The 22,046-nt window shown below is 44.8% G+C and overlaps 1 protein-coding gene across 1 annotated transcript in view; it reads right to left on the bottom strand.

The window, feature by feature from the left end:
* Window positions 1-15,105, bottom strand: part of kcnk10a (potassium channel, subfamily K, member 10a) — a 28,316-nt gene extending 13,211 nt beyond the window's left edge. Inside the window, exons 1-2 of the mRNA XM_027154991.2 lie at window positions 14,694-15,105; window positions 11,619-12,001 (exon numbers count right to left, since the gene is read on the bottom strand). Coding sequence (XP_027010792.2) covers window positions 11,619-12,001; window positions 14,694-14,751 — 441 coding nt within the window. The 5' untranslated portion in view covers window positions 14,752-15,105. The remainder of the gene's footprint in view (window positions 1-11,618; window positions 12,002-14,693) is intronic.
* Between the last annotated feature and the right edge of the window lie 6,941 nt (window positions 15,106-22,046).

Genomic DNA, 22,046 nt, shown 5'->3' on the forward strand with positions numbered 1-22,046 from the left:
GCACAACACCACAGTACAAAACAACACAACACAATACAACACAGCACAACAACACTATAACACAAACACAACACAACACAGCACAACAACACAACACAACAACACTATAACACAAACACAACACAACAACCCCATACAACACAGCACAACAACACGACACAAACACAACACAACTACACAGCACAACAACACAACAACACCACAGAACAACAACACAAGACAACACCACAGAACAACACCACAGAACAACAACACAACAACACAAAACAGCACAACACCAGGTTTATTGTTCGTTGTTTGTGTTATTTATTTATTTCTGCCTCACATCGTTTATCTGCGTGAAGAAAACCGCCCGTGTGTCATGCACCAGTGTGTCATGCACCAGTGTGTCATGCACCAGTGTGTCATGCACCAGTGTGTCATGCACCAGTGTGTCATGCACCAGTGTGTCATGCACCAGTTTGTCATGCACCAGTTTGTCATGCACCAGTGTGTCATGCACCAGTGTGTCATGCACCAGTTTGTCATGCACCAGATCGATTTTCCATCATCACTCGGATCTCTGCAGCAGTTTGTCTCACACTCAAGGTTATATTACAACCTGAAAAAAATGAACATGAAGAACTGCTATGAAGTTCTTCAAGTTCTTCATGAAGAGGAACCTTAAAGGACCTCAACCACAAACTGTCATCTTATAGAAACATAGAAATATGAAATAGGGAAGTGTGTGTGAGACTAGTGAAGTGTGTGTGAGACTAGTGAAGTGTGTGTGAGACTAGTGAAGTGTCTGTGAGACTAGTGAAGTGTGTGTGAGACTAGTGAAGTGTGTGTGAGACTAGTGAAGTGTGTGTGAGACTAGTGAAGTGTCTGTGAGACTAGTGAAGTGTGTGTGAGACTAGTGAAGTGTGTGTGAGACTAGTGAAGTGTGTGTGAGACTAGTGAAGTGTGTGTGAGACTAGTGAAGTGTCTGTGAGACTAGTGAAGTGTGTGTGAGACTAGTGAAGTGTGTGTGAGACTAGTGATGTGTCTGTGAGACTAGTGAAGTGTGTGTGAGACTAGTGGTGTGTGTGTGAGACTAGATAAGCCCCACCCACTATACAATACACAACACACAGATACACACAGACAGGTGTCACACTCATGAACTCAAACATCTCACATCTTATAAATATAAATACATTTACAGGAAAATGTCTGTTTGTTAAACCTGCTTTAGCACAATGTCCACTGGAAAAAGGGCTATACAAATAAAACTGAACTGTATTAGTGTGTGGTGTTGTGTGTATCAGTGTGTGGTGTTGTGTGTATTAGTGTGTGGTGTTGTGTGTATTAGTGTGTGGTGTTGTGTGTATTAGTGTGTGGTGTTGTGTGTATTAGTGTGTGGTGTTGTGTGTATTAGTGTGTGGTGTTGTGTGTATTAGTGTGTGGTGTTGTGTGTATTAGTGTGTGGTGTTGTGTGTATTAGTGTGTGGTGTTGTGTGTATTAGTGTGTGGTGTTGTGTGTATTAGTGTGTGGTGTTGTGTGTATTAGTGTGTGGTGTGTGGTGTATGATGTGTGGTGTGGTGTATAGGGGTGGGTTGTGTGTATAAGTGTGTGGTGTGTGTGTATTAGTGTGGTGGTTGTGTGGTTTAGGTGTGGGGTGTTGGGTGGAGGAAGGTGTGTTGTGTGTGTAGGAGGGTGTGGTGTTGTGGTATTGGTGTGGTGTGTGGGGAGGAGTGGTGGGTGTGGGTATCAGTGGTGGTGTGTGTTTTAAGTGTGTGGGGGGGGTGTATAGGGTGGGGGTGGTTGTGGATGGGTGTGGGGGGCGTATGTGGGGTGTTTGTGTGTGGAGGTGTGGGGGTGGGTGGGTATGAGGAGTGGTGGGGTTGTGTGAGTAGTGGGGTGGGTTGGGTGTATGGAGTGTGGGGTTGGTGGGTAGAGGGGGTGGGGGTTGGGTGTATTAGTGGGTGTGTGTTGGTGTATGAGGGGGGGTGTTGTGTCTTAGGGTGGTGTGTGTGGGGATAGTGTGGTGTGTGGTAGTGGGGGGTGGTGTGTGTGGTGTGGTAGTGGGGGGGGTGTGTGTGTAGTGTGTGGTGGTGGGGGGTGTGTATGAGGTGTGGTGGTGTGTGTGGGTGTAGGGTGTGGGGGTGTGGGTGTATTAGTGTGTGGTGTTGTGTGTATTAGTGTGTGGTGTTGTGTGTATTAGTGTGTGGTGTTGTGTGTATTAGTGTGTGGTGTTGTGTGTATTAGTGTGTGTTGTTGTGTGTATTAGTGTGTGGTGTGGTGTGTATCAGTGTGTGGTGTTGTGTGTATTAGTGTGTATTAGTGTGTGTTGTTGTGTGTATTAGTGTGTGGTGTTGTGTGTATTAGTGTGTGTTGTGTGTATTAGTGTATTGTTGTGTGTATTAGTGTGTTGTTGTGTGTATTTGTGTTTATTAGTGTGTGTCAGTGTGTATTACTGTGTGTGTGTGTGTGTGTGTGTGTGTGTGTGTGTGTGTGTGTATTACTGTGTGTGTGTGTGTGTGTGTGTGTGTGTGTGTGTGTGCGCGTGTGTGTGTGCGCGCGTGTGTGTGTGTGTGTGTGTGTGTGCGCGTGTGTGTGTGTGTGTGTGTGTGTGTGCGTGTATTACTGTGTGTGTGTGTGTGTGTGTGTTGGTGCTCCTCCTCCTGCAGTGTTTCAGTGTCTAATTGACTTAGACAGTTTTCATGTTACAGAGGATCAGAATTTAAATTTTGAAACTTTCCTAGACGTCTTTTAGAAATATTTATATTATATAGATCCTAAACCTTTCAGTTACATTACATTATCTCACACTCTACAGTCCTCCGGTCTGTTCTGAAGCTGAAGCTGAAGCTGAAGCTGAAGCTGAATCAGAATCAGAATCAGAATCAGAATCAGAATCAGCTTTATTGTCAGGTCTGTTTACACATGTGAGGAATTAGTTTTAGTGACAGAAGCTCCACAGTGTAACAGAATGACATATACAGTGTAGACCAAATTGTATGTACACATTTACAGGTGTGGAATGTGCAGTTTAAATATACATATACAAATAAACATATACAAATAAACATATACAAATATACATATACAAATAAACATATACAAATATACATATACAAATATACATATACAAATAAACATATACAAATATACATATACAAATATACATATACAAATAAACATATACAAATAAACATGTACAAATAAACATATACAAATAAACATATACAAATAAACATATACAAATAAACATATACAAATAAACATGTACAAATAAACATATACAAATAAACATATACAAATAAACATATACAAATAAACATATACAAATAAACATATACAAATAAGTATACAATATATACAGTATGTACACATGTGCAGTACAGAGTGCGAGTATGAGATGTGCAGTTGAGGTGTACATAGTGCAGACATGTGTTGTGTGTTCCATGGTGTTAAGTGTTCATCAGGTGGGTTGTTTGAGGGAAGAAACTGTTCCTAAGTCTGGTTATTAATGTATTTATGGAGAACTCTCCGGAACACACAGACTTACACTGACACACTGTTCAGAGCCTGACTCAATGTTCACCATCAAATTTAACATGTCCTGTTGATCTGGTGTCCTTCTGTTCATTTTTACCTTCATGATGTTCCTCATCAGGACTCAGGTCAGGTGCAGGTCCAGGTTCTACTGTAGACCCTGAATTCTGGTGTGGAGAGCAAAGCACTGTTCCAGCAGCTTGGAGTGAATAATCAGACTTTTGTACACTTCAAGACCAACAATGTAGAAAATGTAGTTACTAAAACTCCAACCAGAAGAAGCGAGAATAACGTACACCATTGACTGGAAGGTAAAAGTATTAAACGGGTTTGTGGACTGTTTTGTTCCTCACTGTGATGAAGACCATCTGCAGTCAGGACTAATGAAGTCAGCAAACAGCTGATTGTCAGGACTCAACCCGGACTTTTGGCCACGTGCCGTTTTTGTTTATCTTCCTCGTCACGTGTCTGCCCCGCCTTCGTCTGCCCCTCCCTGTCTTCACACCTGATCCTTATTGTGTCATCGTGTCTTTTTATATTTAAGTGGGCCGCGTTGCCGAGTGCAGCGCGGAATCATTAGTTACGTTTACCCCTCGTCATGTCTAGTCTTTGTTACGTGTCTTCATTTGTATTGCCTTTGTTATCGTCTTTATGTCGTTGTCTTTATTATTTATTAAACCCCTTTCATTTGAAGCTATCCTGCATACGGGTCTGTCTCCTTCCGCTTCCGGCTGTGACAGAATGAAATCCGCCTACGAACTGAGACCCAGCAGGATAGCTTCCAGCTCGGACCGGTTTTTTTTCTTCTCCCCCTGGACTGTTCCGGCAGTCCTTCTGACCCTTTTTTCTTTTTTCGGTGACATCGCTCCGCACTTTTTTCGGTGAGGGACGCCGCTACACTTTCGGTTCCGTCCGAAGCGGTCGTTGCCTCAATTCCTTAGCGGAGGATGTTACCATACCGTTTTTGCCCCTTTCTTATTTTTTGGTGCCCTGCGGCATCGCCCCGCATTTTTTTCGGTGAAGGACGTCGCTCCACTTTCGGTTCCGTTCCGAGGAGGGTGTCGCTTCACTTCTTCCGAGGGGGGTGCTGCAGGCCCAGGGCGAAGGACTTTTCCCACCCTCCCACCCTTCATATTCTGGTCATCGGGACGTGGATCTGACAGCGGTGCGTCGGGGGTTATGTGCGGCCCTCCAGCTTGGCTGTGGATGTCGCTCGGCCCTTCAGCTCGGCTGTAGACGTCACTCGGCCCTCCAGCTCGGCTGTGGATGTCGCTCGGCCCTTCAGCTCGGCTATGGAAGTTGCATGGCCCTTGCTGGCTGTACCCGCCGTGTGCCTTGCTCCCCCCACCTACCTTGCTGTGTGCCTTGCTCCCCCCACCGGCCTCGCCGTGTGCCTTGCTCCCCCCACCGGCCTCGCCGTGTGCCTTGCTCCCCCCCACCGGCCTCGCCGTGGACCTTGCTCCCCCCCACCGGCCTTGCCGTGGACCTTGCTCCCCCCATCTGCCTTCGCCGTGTGCCTCGCCCCCCCTCCTGGACCTTGTCGGGGTTTGGCACTTCGGGAGCCGCGCCTCAAGGGGGGGGTACTGTCAGGACTCAGCCCGGACTTTTGGCCACGTGCCGTTTTTGTTTATCTTCCTCATCACGTGTCTGCCCCGCCTTCGTCTGCCCCTCCCTGTCTTCACACCTGATCCTTATTGTGTCATCGTGTCTTTTTATATTTAAGTTGGCCGCGTTGCCGAGTGCAGCGCGGAATCATTAGTGACGTTTACCCCTCGTCATGTCTAGTCTTTGTTAAGTGTCGTCATTTGTATTGCTTTTGTTATCGTCTTTATGTCGTTGGCTTTATCATTTATTAAACCCCTTTCATTTAAAGCTATCCTGCATACGGGTCTGTCTCCTTCTGCTTCCAGTTGTGACAGTGATCCTTTGTTTTCCTAACGATGCGATTTCATATATTTACAGATTTTCCAGTCATTTATTTTTATTTAGAAGTCAGATATTTTTATCTGCAGCAGTCAAGGACACAGACTGACCCTTCTACTGCTCAGTGTGGTTAATGAGATGGTGTCGAGTTTAAGAGGGACCTCAGTCCTCTGTCTCACGTGATGGAGGGAGCGTTAAGGTGTTGATGACTAATAAACAGCTCAGGGTGGAGTTTCATATCAGACCTGAGAGGAACATCAACACAGATGCTGTGGGCAAAAAGGTTCAGAGCTGTCCTTACTTCCTTTGGACAGTTTAGGTCCTCTGGTGTCTGTGGGTCACTCCTGCAGCTGTCACTGTGGCTACTGCCATCTGCTATGAAGTTTCATCGAGTCTGGACGGTGATTCCACCTGAGGAGAAGCTGACCAGGAGTGTGGCTGATTTATAAAGAAAGGCATTTCTGAGTCTGCAAGAACCCAGACGGACATCTAAGGTGCTGTTGGTCTCTCTCACCTCAGGTAAAGACAGTGAAAGCCACTGCTTAATCACAAAGAAACACCATGATGACCTCAAGCCTTTTGGAATAAAGTTCTGTGGACTTAAAAGATTAAAGTAGAACTTTTTGACCCTTTTCCATATTTCTCTCTGTGACATCAGTTGTGAAGCTCACACAGAACGTTCCAGAACAGTCCAATGTGGCTGAACATTAGCAGTGTTAGAGTGGAACTTTTTCACACTGAAATATAAAACCCTTTAGTCTGGAATATATGCAGCAATTAATAACACAAAATACACACCAGACAGACAGACGGACGGACGGACGGACAGACAGAGAGATAGGTAGGTAGACAGACAGACGGACATAGAGATAGACTGACAGAGACAGACAGGTAGTAATATTATTGTGCTGTCTGTGAGTCTCCACCTCCAATAGATGCATTATAGTAATTCTCGTATCTCACTGCTCTATTCTCGGTACTGTGCATCAGCTTATTCTTATTAAATTAAATAATTCTGAAGATTTAAAAAGCTTCCTGTTGCCCGACAACAACAAGGTCAGCAGTGATGCACCCAGTAACGTTCTACTGCGAGTAACCCAACTAAAAACCGGCGGGTCGATGAGATCGGAGGGTGCCATTACTTTCTATAGAGCAACAGATGAAAGAAAACAACAGAACAAAACGACATTTAATAAAACACGTTTAAACGTCTCTTAGCGACTTACACAGAATCCTGAAAGTTAGCGAGCTCTTGTATGCATTATTAAACACACAGTTAAACGGCGATCAGCTGGGATGCAGAAGGTCTGATGATGTAAAACCACAGAGCACAAAATAAAGGTGGGGTAAATAAATCAGCCTGCTTTCACTCACACACAAACCTAGAGTTACTGTGGCAGCTCATAATTCTGCCCTGACACAGAAATCTATAGTTACAGGAATCACAGCAGGTTTCCCTTCAGTTACAGTCAGCTTTTACTGCTCTAAGGTGCAGTGTGGTAACTGATGCACTGCTGTTTTATTTTACATGTAGATCTACATCTCACACACACACACACACACACACACACACACACACACACACACACACACACATCACATCTCACACACACACACACACACACACACACACATCACATCTCACACACACACACACACACACACACACACACACACATCACATCTCACACACACACACACACACACACACACACACCCACGATCCCACACAGCAACATCTCACACCACCCAGCACCACACACACACACACACAACACATCACATCGTCCACCCACACACACACACACACACACACACACCAGCAGTCACTATGCGCACACACCACACTACACCCACACCACACACACCACAACACACACAGCCACAGGCGCCCACACACACCCTACACACACACACACACACAACAGCCACACACACCACAGCCCCACACAAACACCCACACACCCACAACACACACACACACACATCCCACAGCACCACACACACACAGCAACACCACACCACAGCACACACACACTACACACATCAAACACACACACAACAACACACAGCATCACACACACACACACACACAAACACACTAACACAACACACACACACACACACACTAACACAACACACACACACACACACACACACACACACACACACACACACACACACATAACACACACACACACACATCACACACACACACACACACACACACACACACACACTCACACACATCACACTCACACACATCACACTCACACACATCACATTCACACACACACACAGACACACACACATCACATTCACACACATCACACTCACACACATCACACTCACACACATCACACACACACACTGAGCACACTCACACACATCACACTCACACACATCACACTCACACACATCACACACACACACTGAGCACACTCACACACATCACACCCACACACATCACACTCACACACATCACACTCACACACATCACACTCACACAGAGCACACTCACACAGAGCACACTCACACACATCACACTCACACACATCACATTCACACAGAGCACACTCACACACATCACACTCACACACATCACACTCACACTGAGCACACTCACACACATCACACTCACACACATCACACTCACACTGAGCACACACACACACATCACACTCACACACATCACACTCACACTGAGCACACACACACACATCACACTCACACACATCACACTCACACTGAGCACACACACACACATCACACTCACACACATCACACTCACACTGAGCACACACACACACACATCACACTCACACTGAGCACACACACACACATCACACTCACACACATCACACTCACACACATCACACTCACACACTGAGCACACACAAACACATCACACACACTGAGCACACTTACACACATCACACTCACACTGAGCACACACACACATCACACTCACACACATCACACACACACACATCACACTCACACACATCACACTCACACACATCACACTCACACTGAGCACACACACACATCACACTCACACACATCATACTCACACACATCACACTCACACTGAGCACACACACACACATCACACTCACACACATCATACTCACACTGAGCACACACACACACATCACACTCACACACATCATACTCACACACATCACACTCACACACATCACACTCACACTGAGCACACACACACACATCACACTCACACACATCACACTCACACACATCACACTCACACACATCATACACACACACATCACACTCACACTGAGCACACACACACACATCACACTCACACACATCACACTCACACACATCACACTCACACTGAGCACACACACTCACACATATCACACTCACACACATCACACTCACACACATCACACTCACACACATCACACTCACACTGAGCACACACACTCACACATATCACACTCACACACATCACACTCACACACATCACACTCACACACACCACACTCACACACATCACACTCACACTGAGAACACTCACACACATCACACACACACATCACACTCACACACATCACACACACACTGACACATCTGAGTCCAACATCAATAAACACTGATATTATAAACATCTGGGTTTAGATCTTCTCTGAAGTATTTCTTCTTCTTCTTCTTCTCCTTCTTGCTTACAGTCTATTTATCATCGTTTCTATAAGCTGTAATCTTTCATCTTTAACCTTTAATCCACAAAATGTTCATGTTGTATTTCTTCCTGTGCTGAAAATCTCCTTTTCCAGACGTTCTGAGTGATGTTCATAAGAAATGGTGACAGCTGTCAGAGTTCATTCTGATCACACACACACACACACACACACACACACACACACACACACACACACACACACACACACACACACACACACTGCCTCTGCACCAGAGTTATTCTTAAACACATGTACACAACATTAACACAAGAAGAAACAAATACAACAAACACACTACCTCAATCTCTAAACCAAGCACACTGCCTCTACCTCAATCTCTAAACCAATCGCACTGCCTCTACCTCAATCTCTAAACCAAGCACACTGCCTCTACCTCAATCTCTAAACCAAGCACACTGCCTCTACCTCAATCTATAAACCAATCACACTGCCTCTACCTCAATCTCTAAACCAATCACACTGCCTCTACCTCAATCTATAAACCAATCACACTGCCTCTTCCTCAATCTATAAACCAAGCACACTGCCTCTACCTCAATCTATAAACCAAGCACACTGCCTCTACCTCAATCTATAAACCAATCACACTGCCCCTACCTCAATCTATAAACCAATCACACAGCCTCTACCTCAATCTCTAAACCAAGCACACTGCCTCTACTTCAATCTATAAATCAAGCACACTGCCTCTACCTCAATCTATAAACCAATCACACTGCCTCTACCTCAATCTATAAACCAATCACACTGCCTCTACCTCAATCTCTAAACCAATCACACTGCCTCTACCTCAATCTATAAACCAATCACACTGCCTCTACCTCAATCTATAAACCAATCACACTGCCTCTTCCTCAATCTATAAACCAATCACACTGCCTCTTCCTCAATCTATGAACCAAGCACACTGCCTCTACCTCAATCTATAAACCAAGCACACTGCCCCTACCTCAATCTCTAAACCAAGCACACTGCCTCTACCTCAATCTCTAAACCATGCACACTGCCTCTACCTCAATCTATAAACCAATCACACTGCCTCTACCTTAATTTCTAAACCAAACACACAGCCTCTACCTCAATCTCTAAACCAAGCACACTGCCTCTACCTCAATCTATAAACCAATCACACTGCCTCTTCCTCAATCTATAAACCAAGCACACTGCCTCTACCTCAATCTCTAAACCAAGCACACTGCCTCTACCTCAATCTATAAACCAATCACACTGCCCCTACCTCAATCTATAAACCAATCACACAGCCTCTACCTCAATCTCTAAACCAAGCACACTGCCTCTACCTCAATCTCTAAACCAAGCACACTGCCTCTACCTCAATCTATAAACCAAGCGCACTGCCTCTACCTCAATCTATTAACCAATCACACTGCCTCTACCTTAATTTCTAAACCAATCGCACTGCCTCTACCTCAATCTCTAAACCAAGCTCACTGCCTCTACCACATTTATTGCCTTTCAATTACTAGACCACACACTTCCCCGTTAATCACCAGAACAAACACACTGCCCTTGCCTCAATCCCGCTGTCTCTCTTTAATCACTAAACAAAACCCTGTCTCTACATTAGTCACCAGAACAATCTCACTGCCTCTACCTTATTCTCTTATTCCTGCTCCTTCTGCCTTGGTTCCAAACCCATAATCTCTACCACATCCCTCTGTAAAAATCCCTTCTTTATTTTATCTTTTACCAAACGCAGCATTCATGTGTTGCCTAACTGTCGTGCTGAGACTCTCCTGTCTCACACAAGCCAAGACACCACAGGAGATTTGGAAAATTGGCTCTACATAAATACTGTCACCGGGCCGAAGTCCTTTCACCTCTACAGCAGAAGCAGCGTTTTTAGGCAATATTTGTGCTTCCTGTCTCATGATGACTGTCAGGATTTTATGAAGCATTGTATAGACGGACCATGTGGTCATGTGGTAAGTTACAATTCTCCTGCTTATTGTTACATTTTTTCGAACCCAATCATGGCTTTTATGTCTTAGATGTTTTTAGATTCTAATGATTTATTTTATCATATTTGTCCGAAATCCGCTGAAACTTCCTTCCTTTGCCATGCTGACTTCACCCTAATCACCAGCCCCAACACACTCCTGACTCAAACGGAGGCCTGAACACGATCACCAAACCAGACACAGACCAAACCTTCCCAAATCTTATTTTACACTCGACAACCACGTCACGTTCTGGATCGATGGGAAGCTCTTGTTTCTTTGGACTTGAGGCTCCACATGATCACATGGACCAGTGATGGATTACACAGTAGAACGTAATGTATTCACACTTTTATTCCACATCGTACCGACACGACTCAAGTCAAATGCTCTTCACTGTTTCCTTCACTGTTAATCATTTTATAAGAAAGTAATCAGCACAGTTTCACTACAGAACTGATTACCATGACTATAAAAACTTACCTTAATAAGGATCTCCAGTTCCTCTGGTGTGACACAGGGATGTTTTTGCAGGAACGCTGCTTTCTCAGTTGTGATCGTATCCTTCTGGTTTCTTTCGAATGGCTGCTCGAGGGCTCGAAATGCCAAGCCGCCGGCCACTAAGTAAAGTACCACCACCACGAACACAGCCAGCACCGTCTTCCACTTCATCACGGACAGTAGTGCCGAGCCGTCTGCCTGCGCCTCCATGCTGGCTACCATGCTTGTAGGCCGTGAAACAGAAAGACGTGGAAGTGAACATCCCATTGGGTTCTGCATTGTGGCCACACTGGCCTGGACCAGACTGGACTGCAGCATCCCGGGCTGGACTTTTTTCGGGGGAACAAGGTTTGTCTGGACTGCCACTGTTGAAGATAACAGGATTAAAAGTCTATAAGTAATCCTAATCACATTTCTTTTAATCTCAAGGAGTTATGAACTGCTCAGGGTGAGTAAGTCTACACAAAGAGTTATAACATAACAAGGTTGGGGACTTTATGTTACAGGAAAATAATCACTTTCAGGCTGGTAAAAATAACTGGGCTTCATCACACCACCACATGACTCAGTATATTATAGGAACATGGACACATGCAGTGGTTATTATTCTCAGTTTTCTCAGCTCTAAACACTCGTCCCCTCAGCGGTCTCTCTTTATTCTCTCAGCTCTAAACACTCGTCCCCTCTGCGGTCTCTCTTTATTCTCTCAGCTCTAAACACTCGTCCCCTCAGCGGTCTCTCTTTATTCTCTCAGCTCTAAACACTCGTCCCCTCAGCTGTCTCTCTTTATTCTCTCAGCTCTAAACACTCGTCCCCTCAGCGGTCTCTCTTTATTCTCTCAGCTCTAAACACTCGTCCCCTCAGCGGTCTCTCTTTATTCTCTCAGCTCTAAACACTTGTTCCCTCAGCGGTCTCTCTTTATTGTCTCGAACTAAACACTCCTGAAGATGTCCTGAAGATGTGGAGAACTTCACATGGAGATGGAGTCTTTTAACAGCGTTTTCATCACACTCCATTTCAACCACAGGATCAATTCTAGGCTCATTCTGGTGTCCAAAATATCACCACAGGTTTGTTTACATGCAGATGAATTTCCTCCACACTGCATATCGATTGTGTAATTGTAGACCCCATGTCTGATGTGCACACAAATAGAAGATAACAGCAGGTACATCCCTTTATTTATCTCATCTATTTACTTAGTTGTGTTTTTATTTTCCTTTTGCTCAGTGTTTCCTGTGCAGTCGTTCAGTCAGAGCTGCTTCATTATCCAAAAAATATGTTTAAATGGTCTCAGATCTTCTGTCTGCTTATTTCATATATAAAGACACTCCATATTCAGTCCCAGGAGCAGGACACATTTATCATGAACATGTGAGGTACGAGGTAAGAGAGATTTAATAATGGAGAAGAAACGAGTTTTTTGTATTTTAACATGTAATCTAAGTGAATATCACGATTATGAATAAAATATTTCCCACACAGTGACTGTTACAGTGACCAACTTTTTACACTGTGTCATGAGTAAAGGCTTATCAGTGTGAAAATATCACCAGCACTTCACATTAATGGAGTCTGTGGTATGGGTTTCTTTACTACACACACACACACACACACACACACACATGCATACACACACATACACACACTTACAAAATGGATATCTTAATGGATTTATGAGCTGTTGGAAAAGCTATTAAGGTGCAAAGATCATACACTCAGACACACAAAGACTGCAGAAGAAACACACACACACAGACACACACACACACACACTGCAAAATACACACATGAATAAAAAACAAAATACAGATTTCAAGCTAACTACATATTGTTGGCAAGTTTATTATTATTATTATTCTATCTCTTTATCTTCATTCTGTACTGAGAGGCTCCATGACTCCACCAGCCCTCAATCATCTGAAGCACTGAAACAATGTGTGTTTAAAATGTTCAGCAGACTTGGTGACTAGTAAAACACACACACACACACACACACACACACACACACACACACACACACACACACACACACACACACACAGACGTTTCCCAGAGAAGCTATTATAAACTCTTGCAACCACAACCAAACCACAACACAGTAAAACTCCCCAGAGCTCAATTAATACCTGCTTTGTGTGTGTGTGTGTGTGTGTGTGTGTGTGTGTGTGTGTGTGTGTGTGTGTGTGTGTGTGTGTGTGTGTGTGTGTGTGTGTGTGTGTGTGTGTGTGTGTGTGTGTGTGTACAGATAGAGAGGCGAGCGAGTAAAAGGAGAGTTGAGGCGGGAAATGCAGTAGAAACGTGAGTCACATGTCTGATGTCAACACAATGAGCTCATGCCGTAGTGGCAGGGTTGCCAGTTTGTATGTATTGATCAGTTCTACTAAATTCTTTATCGATCCTGAACAAAAAAACTAGAATGTTAATAGATTTATCTGATCAGAGTGTAAAAATCAGGGTTGCCAGAATAATTTCAAAAAGAAATCTCCTCAAATAAATTCCATGCTTCTGATTTCTAACCAAAACACGACGTGTTCAAGTCATTATGCAGCTGCTTTAGAACAGGGTTGCCAGATTGAACATCAATAATTCTAGAATTTACTTGGTATCGAAGGGATTTTTTTTTTAATTCTCTGATCTGGTTGTTAGGTGATATTTCATATTGTACAGTCACGTGACTACTCGGGATTTGCAGGATAGTTTCCAGTACAGTTTATGTTTAAAATCTTCCTTTTATTAACCACACACACACATACACGCACAAATACACAAACACATGCACGCACACACAAATACACACATACACACACACACACAGCAGAATATATACATATGCACAATAAACATGTTGTAATTCACACATTATCTAATGCAGGATCGTTAAGAGATTAAATTTAATGCACGAGTGTAAGTGCAAGTTGTGGAATATTGCACGTGCAAGTGGTCCAAGTTGCATTAGGGCGCTCTGCACGCGCGCACACACACACACACACACACACACACACACACACACACACACACACACACACACACACACACACACACTATTAAACCCACCTGGAGGAGGACTCCAGCTGCTGCTCGGTTTCCTCTGATTTTCCGCCGGAAATTTCATGTTTATTCTCCGAATTGTTGACTTAAGATGAATTGGAATAGAATAAATAAACGTGGTCGAAACGCTCTATGGTCGTGTTATCGGCGTGATGTGGCACCGAGGCTTCATCTCCGCGCTGCATTACACATGAACACGACTCACATTTCAGCTCCTTTATCTCGCGCACGCGGAGACGATCCTGTTGATCTTAAAGCATCTACATCCTTCAGGTTCCTCTTCAGATTCCTCCCCAGGTTCCTCCCAGCAGCTGCAGTGCTGAAGTGTTACACAATAAGCGTGTGTACCGACACACACACACACACACACACACACACACACACACACACACACACACACACACACACACACACACACACACACACACAGCCCCCTCCATCCCGTGCACTATGCACCAAGGAACACATCATGCATGAAACTCGCGCTTCTGGGAAATCTGTTATGTCTAAAAATTATTGTTATCGACAAATTTCGATTTTGAACTTAGTATCGATACGATTTTTACTTACTATCATGGCGACAATGATGTGTATCTATTAAATATAGATCATTTATCTAGCTAAATACCAAAAATCTGAACAGAAATAAATTTATAATATTTATTTATGAATATATTTGAATATTTGAATTAGCTATTATTATTATTATTATTATTATTATTATTATTATTATTATTATTATTATTATTATTATTATTATCTTTGTTGTTGTTAGTATTATACATTTTAATATAAACAGTATTATATAAATAGAGTCCAAACTTTTTGGCTAAAGGAATCATAGCCTTTGGTTAAACCCAGTAATGAATAAAGGTGAACTGCATCCATTCTAACTAGGAACTTATCAATATATGGATTTAGACACACATGAAATTTCAAATCCCTGTGGTTTTGAATCCATACAGATCTGGAGCTCTGTGTCCTGTTTGGTCAGGACCACAGTGGACAGTGACTCCTGCATGCAGTATTTTGCCCTATTCTTCTTCAACATTTTTTCTCTTGTGTTCAAGCAATATGTATGAATACAGTATATATGAAAAGGATTTGAGACCTGGTGGACCTCAGAGTGATGCTCAGTGAGGTTGATGGAGCCTCTGCTCTCTGGGACAGGGACAGAAGGCTAGAGAACTTGAGTGGGGTTGGATATTTGAGGAAACTCATATTTCATATCAACTCAACAGGAAACGGCTAACTGCATTTTTAATAAAGTCTAGGTGGTATGTCTGGCAAGACTCTCCATCATCTGCTCACATGACCTCATATTATGTCTCGCTGTCTAACCTCAAAGGACCCTTTCCATTTAGCGAGTTAGATCAAGCTGGATATGGGAGGTAACATGAGGACTTTGGATACCATTAGAATCATCAGAGGTGAAAGTAACTATTATAAACTATTATAGAGCCTTTGCTGCCTTTCCTGAGCAAAGAGCAAAGAAGAAGTGTGTATGTTGTTCTCATGTACAATATGTACTGACCACTGAACACTGGGTGTTTAATGATCCTTACAGCACTTTTATTGTATGCTCCTGTCCTGGGCTCTACACCTTCACCCTCCAGAGCTTCTACAATGTGACATCTTAAACCAGACTCTGGGGTTTCAGTCTCTTAATAAGAGGACAGTTATATTTACTGCTTCTGCTGTGGTGGTACAAGTAAGAGCCAGAGGTTGTGAAGCACTTGGTATTCGAGCTAATCCTGTTTCACCATTTCTCTACATCTCTAATCATCTAACAACACAGAATTCAGCCACTATATGACACTAATAATGACATCTGCATTCAAAAACAATTAAATTAAAATGTACAGATATTTAGATTTTAAAAATGTAAAATCTAAACATAAATGAGTAAATTTGTTGATCAACAGAAAGGGCTTCAAATGAGAACCTTTTTTTTTTTAATTTAGTTTAATTTATAATCAGTTTAAGATTATTGTCATGAATACACCTGACAGTATGACCAAATGATAACTAAATTTATAAATCATAACTTAAAGGCCTTCTGAAGAACCTGTTTCTGAGGCTGGTGTCTCGTTCATGATCTTCCTGTTGACGGACTTTGGGGTGATTCGGTGCAATAATTTTAACACGATGTTTAAAATCCCAACAATAGTCATGTTTTACAGCTTCACAAAAATACCTTCAAATGTTCATTTCATTCCCCATCACAGTCCATTTCACAAATCCAAGTTTATTAACATTAACATTTTCAGAATCAGAATCAGAAAAATCTTTATTGCCAGGTGCTGTATGTAGTACATAACACAGAAGCTCCACAGTGTAACAGGATGACATTGACATGAACACACATACAATATAGACAGTTTGTATGTATTATTTAAGTAAATAATGTAAGAATAGTGTCGTGTGTTCCGTGTATGTCAAGTGTTCATCAGAGGGAGTGTGTGAGGGGAGAAACACTGTTCTTGTGTCTGGGTCGTTCTGGTACTCAGGGCTCTGTAGAATCAGAATCAGAATCAGAATCAGAATCAGAATCAGAATCAGAATCAGAATCAGAATCAGCTTTATTGTCAGGTCTGTTTACACATGTGAGGAATTAGTTTTAGTGACAGAAGCTCCACAGTGTAACAGAATGACATATACAGTGTAGACCAAATTGTATGTACACATTTACAGGTGTGGAATGTGCAGTTTAAATATACATATACAAATAAACATATACAAATAAACATATACAAATATACATATACAAATAAACATATACAAATAAACATATACAAATAAACATATACAAATAAACATATACAAATATACATATACAAATAAACATGTACAAATATACATATACAAATAAACATATACAAATAAACATATACAAATAAACATATACAAATATACATATACAAATAAAGGCAATTTGTATGTACAAATTTGCAAGTATGAAATGTGCAATTAGGTGTTGTGTGTTCCATGGTGTTAATTGTTCATCAGATGGATTAGCGATGGTCTGTAGCTTCGACCAGATGACAACAGTACAAAGAGTGAGTGTGCTGGATGTGAGGGGTCCTGAGTGAGTGTGCTGGATGTGAGGGGTCCAGGGTGAGTGAGTGTGCTGGATGTGAGGGGTCCAGGGTGAGTGAGTGTGCTGGATGTGAGGGGTCCTGAGTGAGTGTGCTGGATGTGAGGGGTCCTGAGTGAGTGTGCTGGATGTGAGGGGTCCTGAGTGAGTGTGCTGGATGTGAGGGGTCCAGAGTGAGTGTGCTGGATGTGAGGGGTCCAGGGTGAGTGAGTGTGCTGGATGTGAGGAGTCCAGGGTGAGTGAGTGTGCTGGATGTGAGGGGTCCTGAGTGAGTGTGCTGGATGTGAGGGGTCCTGAGTGAGTGTGCTGGATGTGAGGGGTCCTGAGTGAGTGTGCTGGATGTGAGGGGTCCAGAGTGAGTGTGCTGGATGTGAGGGGTCCAGGGTGAGTGAGTGTGCTGGATGTGAGGGGTCCAGGGTGAGTGAGTGTGCTGGATGTGAGGGGTCCTGAGTGAGTGTGCTGGATGTGAGGGGTCCTGAGTGAGTGTGCTGGATGTGAGGGGTCCAGGGTGAGTGAGTGTGCTGGATGTGAGGGGTCCTGAGTGAGTGTGCTGGATGTGAGGGGTCCTGAGTGAGTGTGCTGGATGTGAGGGGTCCTGAGTGAGTGTGCTGGATGTGAGGGGTCCAGAGTGAGTGTGCTGGATGTGAGGGGTCCAGGGTGAGTGAGTGTGCTGGATGTGAGGAGTCCAGGGTGAGTGAGTGTGCTGGATGTGAGGGGTCCTGAGTGAGTGTGCTGGATGTGAGGGGTCCTGAGTGAGTGTGCTGGATGTGAGGGGTCCTGAGTGAGTGTGCTGGATGTGAGGGGTCCAGAGTGAGTGTGCTGGATGTGAGGGGTCCAGGGTGAGTGAGTGTGCTGGATGTGAGGGGTCCAGGGTGAGTGAGTGTGCTGGATGTGAGGGGTCCTGAGTGAGTGTGCTGGATGTGAGGGGTCCTGAGTGAGTGTGCTGGATGTGAGGGGTCCAGAGTGAGTGTGCTGGATGTGAGGGGTCCAGGGTGAGTGAGTGTGCTGGATGTGAGGGGTCCAGGGTGAGTGAGTGTGCTGGATGTGAGGGGTCCTGAGTGAGTGTGCTGGATGTGAGGGGTCCTGAGTGAGTGTGCTGGATGTGAGGGGTCCAGAGTGAGTGTGCTGGATGTGAGGGGTCCAGAGTGAGTGTGCTGGATGTGAGGGGTCCTGAGTGAGTGTGCTGGATGTGAGGGGTCCAGAGTGAGTGTGCTGGATGTGAGGGGTCCAGGTTGAGTGAGTGTGCTGGATGTGAGGGGTCCAGGGTGAGTGAGTGTGCTGGATGTGAGGGGTCCTGAGTGAGTGTGCTGGATGTGAGGGGTCCTGAGTGAGTGTGCTGGATGTGAGGGGTCCTGAGTGAGTGTGCTGGATATGAGGGGTCCAGAGTGAGTGTGCTGGATGTGAGGGGTCCAGGGTGAGTGAGTGTGCTGGATGTGAGGGGTCCAGGGTGAGTGAGTGTGCTGGATGTGAGGGGTCCAGGGTGAGTGAGTGTGCTGGATGTGAGGGGTCCTGAGTGAGTGTGCTGGATGTGAGGGGTCCTGAGTGAGTGTGCTGGATGTGAGGGGTCCTGAGTGAGTGTGCTGGATGTGAGGGGTCCTGAGTGAGTGTGCTGGATGTGAGGGGTCCAGAGTGAGTGTGCTGGATGTGAGGGGTCCAGGGTGAGTGAGTGTGCTGGATGTGAGGGGTCCAGGGTGAGTGAGTGTGCTGGATGTGAGGGGTCCAGGGTGAGTGAGTGTGTTGGATGTGAGGGGTCCAGAGTGAGGGAGTGTGCTGGATGTGAGGGGTCCAGAGTGAGTGTGCTGGATGTGAGGGGTCCAGGGTGAGTGTGTTGGATGTGAGGGGTCCAGAGTGAGTGTGTTGGATGTGAGGGGTCCTGAGTGAGGGAGTGTGCTGTAGTCTCCTGTGGTCAGATTGGGTAACTGAACTGAACCAAACAGTCACTGAGATGCAGAGGATGGATTCTATGATGGCAGTGTAGAACTGTTTCAGCAGATCCTGTGGCAGGTTGAACTTCCTCAGTTGTAGTACAACCTCTGCTGAGCCTTTTTCACAATGGAGTCAATGTGAATGTCCCACTTCAGGTCCTGGGAGATTGTGGTTCCCAGGAATCTGAATGACTCCACTGCTGTGACAATGCTGTCCATGATGGTTAGTGGGGGGAGAACAGGGGGGTTTCTCCTGAAGTCCACTATCAACTCCACTGTCTTGAGTGTGTTCAGCTCCAGGTTGTTAAGGCTGCACCAGACAGCCAGCCGCTCCACCTCCAGTCTGTAAGCAGACTCGTCACCGTCCTGGATGAGGCCGATCAGTGTGGTGTCGTCTGCAAACTTCAGGAGCTTGACAGAGGGGTCATTAGAGGTGCAGTCATTCGTGTACAGGGAGAAGAGCAGTGGGGAGAGAACACAACCCTGGGGGACACCAGTGCTGACGGTGCGGGTGCTGGATTTGAGTTTACCCAGTCGCACTAGCTGCTGCCTGTCTGTCAGAAAGCTGGTGATCCACTGACAGACAGAGGAGGGCATGGAGAGCTGGGTTAATTTGGGCTGTAGGAGTGATGGGATGATGGTGTTAAAGGCAGAGCTGAAGTCCACAAACAGGATCCTCACATAAGTCCCTGGTCTGTCCAGATGCTGCAGAACATAATGCAGACCCATGTTGACTGCATCATTCACAGACCTGTTTGCTCTGTAGGCAAACTGCAGAGGGTCCAGTTATGCCGGGGGGGGGGGGGGGTCGTGTAGGTGATGACTCTCAGACCTTTCCACACTGAAGCTGAGTCATTAGAGGAAAACTGAATCCGTAGCTTTTCAGAATAATTCCTCTTTGCCACTCTGATCTCCTTTTCCTTTCCCCCCCCATTCCTGTCAGCATCCACTTTGGCCTGACGGAGCTGGCTGAGTTTCGCATGGTTTTTGTGCCCTTTTCAGTGTAGATTAAAATAAAACACAGTTTTTATCCAAAGTGTAATGTTTTTGAACAATTTTTTTTTTAATATTTATTGCCATCTACAATCAGCCTACAGGAACACCAACACCTTCTGCAGGAGATTATAGTGCGCCGCCTTGTGGTGAAAATATTCTATCACACATTTAAACCAGTTAAGTTTTACTAGAAAAAAATTAATGTTCCTAATAAAGTGGTCTCAGAATTAGTTGTGGCTGTGTTGGTTGGATTGTGGATGGAGTGAGACTCCTGATTTAACTGTGATTATTAAATAATAAGAGTTTAATATAAGTTGTTTATGAGATCCTGCGTGTTTTCATCTCTTGTAACAAACAAGGGCCAAACTGTCCTGAGCCATCAGAGAGGCAAAGCACCCAGACGCCCAGACAATCCACAGCCACCTCCAGGACAGCGGAGAGACCCGGCGCATGTGGCAGGGCATTCAGGTGATCACGAACTACAAGACGGCTTCACCTGCCTGTGATTGTGATGCCTCCCTCCCAGATGCACTGAACAACTTCTACGCTCGGTTTGAGGTGCAGAACAACTTAGCGGCAAAAAAGACCACCACCTTCCCCCCACCCCCCAACAACCAGGTACTCTGTCTATCCACGGCTGACGTGAGGAGATCTCTATACAGAGTTAACCCACAGAAGGCTGCTGGACCAGACAACATTCCTGGCAGGGTTCTCAGAGAATTTGCAGAACAGTTAGCGGATGTCTTCACTGACATCTCCAACATTTCCCAGAGCAGCTCTGTTGTTTCTACATGCCTCAAGGGAACAACCATTGTCCCTGTCCCAAAGAGGTCTACAGTGTCCTGCCTCAATGACTATCGTCCCGTTGCACTCACACCCATCGTTATGAAGTGCTTCGAGAAGCTCGTCATGAGGCACATCAAGACCCAGTTACCCCCCTCACTGGACCCCTTACAGTTCGCGTATCGTCCAAACCGCTCCACAGACAATGCCATTGTCCCGACACTTATGTCCAAATGCTGTTCATAGACTTTAGTTCAGCATTCAACACATTCATCCCTCAGCACCTGATTGGGAAGCTGAGCTGCTGGGACTAAACACCTCCCTCTGCAACTGGATCCTGGACTTCCTGACTGGGAGACCTCAGTCAGTCCGGATCAGGAACATCATCTCCAGCACCACCACACTGATTACTGGAGCTCCTCAGGGCTGTGTGCTCAGTCCACTGCTGTTCACTCTGCTGACTCACAACTGTGCAGCAATAAACAAATCGAACCATATCATTAAATTTTACAGATGACACGACCGTGGTGGGTCTCATCAGCAAGAACATGAGTCAGC

The sequence above is a fragment of the Tachysurus fulvidraco genome, chromosome 16, assembly GCF_022655615.1.
Source record: "Tachysurus fulvidraco isolate hzauxx_2018 chromosome 16, HZAU_PFXX_2.0, whole genome shotgun sequence".
Classification (NCBI taxonomy): domain Eukaryota; kingdom Metazoa; phylum Chordata; class Actinopteri; order Siluriformes; family Bagridae; genus Tachysurus; species Tachysurus fulvidraco.